The sequence below is a fragment of the Cariama cristata genome, unplaced genomic scaffold, assembly GCF_000690535.1.
Source record: "Cariama cristata isolate BGI_N322 unplaced genomic scaffold, ASM69053v1 scaffold28937, whole genome shotgun sequence".
NCBI classification, from domain to species: Eukaryota; Metazoa; Chordata; class Aves; order Cariamiformes; family Cariamidae; genus Cariama; species Cariama cristata.
Window position 1 is genome coordinate 15,731 of NW_009625396.1, and position 7,392 is coordinate 23,122.

Below are 7,392 nucleotides of genomic sequence, written 5' to 3' on the forward strand. Positions count from 1 at the left end.
GCCTCGGCTACCCGGGCGTGGGCAGTGGGTACAGCCGGCCCTACCGTCGCTACACCACCTACCGCGGTGGCTTCTATGGGCCGTGCTAAAGCGTGAGGAGCAATCAAGAAGAAATGAGCAGGAAAGCTGAAGCACAACCTGACACAGGACTGAGCTCACGGTCATGGTTTTCAGAAGTGATGTTAGACATCCACAACCTGAAGTTAGTGGAGCTGTGGGAGCTTGGCATCTCCTAAATTCAGGCCTTTACTTGTCTTACTTTTGTTATGCTTTGCTTTATATTTCTGATCAAACGTCTTGTTCTCTTACCCTTTTTTTTTATTTGACAATGACTAGGTAAAATATGTGATTCTCAGAAATTGTTCTGCATGACTGAATTAGTACTTTTAAACAATGAAGAAGGAAGATCTCATGCTGATGAATGTGTCATTGTGAGGGATGAGTGGGTACTGTCCTTAGTGGATCATGAAAATATATTCCTTGCACTTTACAATGCTTCCTTCCATTCCCCAGCCTCATTAAATTTGTGTTGCATCATACTCCGAGTCTGCTTGTACTTCTTTCTTCTCCCAACCCCTCTGCAAGCTTGTCTGTGGTGAAACAAGTCCCTTTGCAAGTCATCAGTTCCAGAAAACACTGCAAATAACTGCATGCCAATTGCCAAAGGAGAACGATTCAGATTTTAGTTGTGGGAAGAAGTTTATCTTCTGTCTGTACATGGCAAATCAAGCCTAAGACAATTTATCAAAGGCTGGAAAGAGATGATATTCAGCTGCAATGGGTGTGCCTCCTGCTCTCGCATAAGCAGGAAATCTTAAAGTAAGGGAGCTGCCTCTATTTACACTTTAAAGACTCTACTTACTGTACCATGGAGATGGGAAAAGGCCCTTTACCTGTTTTAATAATGCTCTTTTATGAGAAAATGTTTGTTTTGAGATGGATGTCTTTCAGGAGGGATGAGAATGGGGCAACAGGCTGTTTTGAGGAGGAATTTCAGGGAAAAGCTCACTGAGGGGAATACTGTTTCTCCTTATCCTTCCATAGATGTAATAGACAAGAGTACCTGTGTAGAAAATAGGACAGAGGGAAGCAGCAGGAAAATCTACAGGGGTATGAGGAACACTAGAGATGATAGGGATAAACATTTTTCTGAAGCGCTGCCTCATCTGTTCTCAGTTTGCTGCACAAACAGGACATATGTGCTACTACCTGGGCAACCTGGAAGAGGATTGTGGCTTCCTTTACCCTATCTGTGATAACTTAGGAAGACCTCTTTAAAACAAGGGAGAGATGCTTCCCTGAGCATAGCTGAGCTTGTTCAGGGTAGAGGTGATGGGAGAGAGGCAGCAAGCTGGTGCACCCCTTGGAGTGCAGCTCAGAGCTTTCTGATGGATGCAGCACCTCTTGACAGCTGAGATCAGGCCCTGCTAAGTCTCCGAGGGAAGGAAGAGAAGGCTATGTGGTATTTTGGCAGAGGAATTCGCCTTTGAAATTTGCTGGCCTGGGAAGCATGTCAGGGAGAAAGAAATGAAAAGATTTTAAGTTCTAACCCTTTCTTAGTCTCTTCATGAACTGATTTCTATCTGTTGTTTCTAGTAGATCTGAACTTCATTGAGCATTGCTTTGTTCTAGCTTGATCGTGTTGTAATAAAAGTGGTGTTTAGAGATGGGGAGCTTTGGTCCCTAAAGGAAGGCTTGAAAAGCCCTACCCGAAGGCTCTGGATGATTCAACGTCCTGTCAGCTCACATGACTCACAGCCTGATGTCTGTGAAGTTTCTTCCTTGGAGTCTTTGCCTGTGTCTGTACAGACTGATGTTGAACTGTAATTAAAGCCAGGGAAAGATGTTGACAAAGCTATATTGACTACAGTCATTAGTGGAGCTAAATTAAAGGAGGTAAATCAGTTTCCACGAAAGAATTAATAATTTTAAGGAGTAGGTTTTCTTAATAAACAACAGAAGAGAATGGAAAGTTAGCAGTTTGATATTATAATACAGCAGAAGGTTGGTCTGAATTAAATGTGCAATGTATTTCTTGCCATCTCATCTGGAGCTATTGCTTGATCAAAGAGGATGAATTCCAAAGAAGTCATCATTCCTTTGCAGTTGTTGCAAAACAGCTTTCTCTTATGGAGGTCAACCTGCTTATCTAACACAGCAGAGAAGTTTCAATGCCACAGTATCCACATGGCTGGAAAGAGGTATGGCTGGGGCACCACAGTGAAGGTATCTTTAACATATTGAGGTGGACAGATAATGACATTTCTCATAACAAAGTACATTTTCCTACTCTTGCAATCCTCTTCTGCAATTCTCTGTTAAGCTTTCTTCTAATGAACTGTACCAAACCTCCCTGCAGAGGTAACCCTTGTGCACGTACGCTCTTTCCAAAGTTGAGATCTTTCCTTCAAGCATTCACAAATTGTAGAAGAAAGGTCTGGTACGCAGCTCACTCCTTCAAAACAAAAAGCAAAAATAATCCTCAAGCATAATTTTCCCCCTTCATTCCTGCCCCAAACTGCCTACTTTAGGTTAAGATTATTTATTGTAGCAACAAGTACAGCACAGTTCCAAAGTAAAAAGGTTTCTCTATTTGGTTTTGTAGTTAATCAGAAAGCGTTCTATTCACTGCAGTAGAATATGAGCCAGCTTATCACCTTACAGAGAAAATTTTCTAGGCCAGACAAGCTCAGGTGCTGCCTCTTAAATTGTTATTGGGTTTCCTTTGGAAATATTATACCGAGTCAGACTGGGGTCTACGTAATCAGGCAGAATGTGTGCAGTAACACGTAGTACTAGACAATAAAACAGCAGCATAAAACGGTGCGTGGTAGAGTACACATGCTCTGAACAAAAGAACTGTCTGTGTCCTCTCCTTCTCGATTTATAAACTTGTATTTGTTAATATCTACCACTGAATAGCTGGAACAAGTTGGTCCTCTAGAAAAAAGTTTAGCATGTTCTGTTTCTGCAGGACAGTAAATATTTGCTACTGCTGTCAGTGAAAATGTATTTCAATACCAAATTTTGTAAAGCTGAAACCAGAATTGTGGCGTCTGCTGTGCATACAGGGATAAGGGAAGCAGCAGGAAGGCTCTGAAAAGCCAGAGCCTTTATAGCTGTCTCAGGCTGCCTGGAGCATCTGAGACATTCTTGTACGTTTACTAACTAGTTCTTCTGTTATTTTTTTTTTTTTTTTGCATATGGCTGGGTTCCCACTACTGAAATTTTTTTGTCTACTGTTTATGTTTATTGCCTGCACTTACCCTGGCATCCGATGTAAACCACAATCCATGGTGCCTCTTTCATCTCTTTGATTTGCATCCATTAAATATGCCTGGCTCCATTGTACTGACTCTACTTTCCCTAAATGTGGATGAGTCAAAATTAAATTTGGTTAGGAATTTTGTCTGCTTTTTAGCATTTTCGTCACACCAACCCATGGGAGTACCACCTGCTGTCAGAGCAAGAGCTTTTAATTTAAGTCCTGAGTGTGTAATTTCATCCCTGATAAGCGACTGTGAGATTTAGGATCACTACTCTTTGTAATATTCCAAGGAACGATATCCCAAAACTTTCAGCTCCTGAGATGAGGACACTGAGCCAGCCAGGCTAACCTGACATATGGTCATCCTCAGGAGTGGACTTCTGATTCTTTTTATCATCACTATACCTTTTGATGAGTTTGCTTTCAAAACCACATGCTTCTCTTCTGGTCAATAGATAGTTATTGCTATAAAGAAATATGTTTTTTGACACTTTGATACCACAGTAATGTGTCCCTGTGTGTGCATGGGTAAGAGCATTGGGGAAAGACTGGTAAATCTCAAGGGAGAGGAGAGCTTCAGCCAGCAGTGTCACTGATGGGGGTCATCACATACCTAAGGACATCCAGTGACTGATGATTGGAATTGGGTTTTTAACATGTGATTTTGTGCAAATACTTTTTTGTGGTTTAAGTAAAAAATGGAAGGAGTCCAGTTTATGACATCACATAATGTGAGGAAGATTGTGAAATTCATTAGTACTCCTGGTCACAAATTTTACATGCTGATCATGTTCAAATAGTGGCACATACCTTCACATTTTCTGATAATGCCTTATTTGCCTGTCTGACCCACTGATGAAAATGTGTTGTGACCTTTGAAGACTTTTGTTCTTCAAAAGTGTACAATCAGCATTTATTTCCCAGGAGATCTTCAAGAAGATACTCACAGTTCAGAGAGAATTTGCGTGTCTCTGGCTAAGTGATTTAAACACTGGGAGCGGAGAGATTGGAATACTGATCCCTGCCCTAATGTCTGCTTATGCATTGCATGCAACTACTTTTTAATCTCGAAATTGTCTTTGAAAAAGAAATTCAATTGTTGCACATTGCAATGTTCTTTAAGACCATGCAAAATGAAGACAGAGTTATTTGCTTTCGAAAGGGGAAAAAAGAACAAGAATATTATAAACTTCTGTAAGTAGCTACCATTAATTTGGAGTATAATTTTGAATAATAGTATGACACGGTAGGGGAAAAAAAAATAATTTAATGGCAAATGTAAAACTGTTTGGCGTCTTTAATGACCCCATAGGTAAGCTTGTGCAAGACTTTGAGTGCCACTGTCTCTGACTAGCCTGAAATTCACATGCGTCTGCAAACTGACCTGAATTGTTTTCCTGGAGTTTGATGTAGGAAGAAAGTTAAAAATGCAAACTCCTTAGATTAAGGGCTTTGACACTCAGTTCCCAAATTGAAGAGATGTGTCTCAAATTCCTTCGTGGAAGCGTAGTAGTTTATTAAGTGAATAGATCAGACTGCTGATGCTCTTTCATCCTGTCTCCTGAGTCAAGAAAGCAAAACAACATGTTCCCTCAGTCTGTTTCCCAGTAGGTACCTTTGAGACTGGTAAAGTGTAATCAGTTCTACTAAGTGCTTTCTACGACAATTTTATTTTCTGAATTTGTGTGGCTGTCTGGCTGTTTGAGAGGGATTTGGCAAACCTACAGTTCAATTCAGAGTCAGAAATAGTAACTTCTGGCCTTTCCAGGGTGAGATGTGTAAGAACTTTATGCTGTACATGAAGAGAGAAGGGAGATTTCACAGGGGAATTCACGTGCATCTTCCTAATATATGTATTCATCTGTGTCAAACGATGTACATTGCATATATTGTCCTTAGGATGCAAAATAATTTCTTCAGTAACTCAGATGAATCAGTTGATCTGACCAGGAATTAACTGGGCTCACAAGATTTTAAGATAAAAGAAACCTCTATAGTGGAGTGCATACATTATGGTGAGGCAATTAAATCAAGGCATTAAATACAAACAGTGAGGAAAAAGTAAATCATCAGTTGGGAATATTTTGCATACAAGAAGTCCTTAGCAATTGACTGGTAAATAGCTACATATACAAAGTCTGTCTCAGGTCCTCAGGCACTCTAGGACAAAGTATAAAAGCCAGCACGGTGAGAGTTGCTGCCATTCACTTCTGCTTTACTCTCCTTGGTGGAAAGGGTAAGTCCGAACCTGCTTACTATCTTTCAGTGTCCTGAATTGTTACCTTCATCGCGTTTTACTTTTACACTCTCTTGTCTATAAGCAGTCTAAGGTTTATGCTCTTCATCGGTATATGTGGTAGTAGCTTTTTTTCTAAAAAGTGGTGGCTGTTCTTTGAAGGGTGGCAGTTGCTGGACATAGGACTTCAGACTAATTTTTTATTTGTGTCACTGGATCACTCAATTCCAAGTTCAAATCTCTGCATGTGAACTGCTCAGCAACTAGAAGCAGACGTGGAGAATCTGTACAGAGATTTTGGCTTTCTCAGAGGTTTTTCTGTACATAGATAAGTAAGTGGGCTCAAATTTTCAGAAGTGTGCTGAACAATATTGAAAATATTTCCCTTCTTGCACCAGGATACCATGAAAATAATCCTTCTCCATTCCTAAGCACTTTGGGACCAGAAATATTTGAATCATCTCCCTTTAAAATGCTCTGACTACTTTGGCACTAGATCTCCATTGCAGCACCTCCGTAACCTGTAACTGAAATATCAGTAGCAAAGCTTCTGCCTGTTCTAGTTACCGGTCAAATGATTTTGGACACTGTCAACTTCCATTCTCCCCCTCACTTCGGAAACAGGCAGGAAGTTGATTTCTCTGGAAGACTGATGTAAAAGGAAATAAGCACAAAGAAAAGGGGGTGATTAAATAGAAATTAGACAGAATATTTGTTCTTTTTCTCTTTAAGAGACAAGCCCATCTGTGGGGAAGATAACAGCTCCCTTTCATGGGTAAATGCCACATTATCAGGTTATGCTCCTCACTTCTACCTGCTGAAGAATTTTTTCTTCTTCCCTCTCTCATGGGGTGAAGTTTCTCCTAGCCTTATCGTACAGGAGCTCATAAGCCTTGTCCCTCACTTCCCACTTATGTCCTGGAGGAGTGTTGTGGGAAATGAGCTGCCAAAGACTGCTCAGGGGCAGGTGGAGCTACCCCTTGAGCTGTCCTCTGTAGGGCAGAGGAGTTTGGGTTTCATCAAAGTCTCCTTTCAATCTAAGACTAATACGTTATTCCATTCTCCACGTAGTCTTTAGTTTCTTGCACTCACCATCATCTTGGCAGCCTAATTACATGACTGTAATTACCACTTCTTTCTTGTATTTACTTCTTTCCCTGTGTTTCAGACTTGGTTCCATCCCACAGACATGTCCTGCTATGACCTGTGTCCTCCTACCACCTGTGGCCCAACCCCGCTGGCAAATAGCTGCAACGAGCCCTGCGTCAGGCAGTGCCAGGACTCGACGTATGTGATCCAGCCCTCTCCCGTGGTGGTGACCCTGCCTGGCCCGATCCTCAGCTCCTTCCCACAAAATACCACTGTGGGATCCTCAGCATCTGCAGCTGTAGGGGATGCTCTCAACGCTGGGGGAGTCCCCATCTCCTCTGGAAGCTCCTTGGGACTCGGGAGCCTTGGATATTCAGGTCTAGGTGGCCTTTATGGGAGGTCCTACCGTCGTTACAACCGGTGTGGGCCATGATAAAGCCTTGGGAGAAAAACCACAAACGAACAACCAGAAGCTGAAAAGCATGATCCAGATGCAGTATGGAGTTCATGACCATGGCCACATGCTTGCTGACCACCCTCAGCTTTTCCCTAAGCTAATGGGACTGCAGGAGCTTGGCATTTCTATTTTAATGCCTTTCTTTGCTATCAAGGAGGTGAAAAATGTAACTTTCATTGTTGCATGTAAGAGTTAGGTGTCCAGCTATAAAAGCATCGCCTTGAAATGGATGACTAGTTTTATCCATATTCAACCCTACTGTTTTCTTATGCTGTACATTTTTTAAAACTCTACTTCTCACTCATTAAATTTATGGTGCATAGTAATATGTGTCTTGCAATG

General features: G+C 41.5%; 1 protein-coding gene across 1 annotated transcript; it reads left to right on the forward strand.

The window, feature by feature from the left end:
• Nucleotides 1-6,693: 6,693 nt before the first annotated feature.
• LOC104164317 (feather keratin B-4-like) lies at nucleotides 6,694-7,026 on the forward strand. Its single transcript, XM_009703606.1, has one exon. The coding sequence runs from the start codon at nucleotides 6,694-6,696 to the stop codon at nucleotides 7,024-7,026; it is 333 nt and encodes a 110-aa protein (XP_009701908.1).
• The last annotated feature ends 366 nt before the right edge of the window (nucleotides 7,027-7,392 follow it).

Bases quoted from the DNA above. Each gene is read 5' to 3' on its own strand.
- LOC104164317 (XM_009703606.1), top strand. From the start codon at position 6,694: ATGTCCTGCTATGACCTGTGTCCTCCTACCACCTGTGGCCCAACCCCG.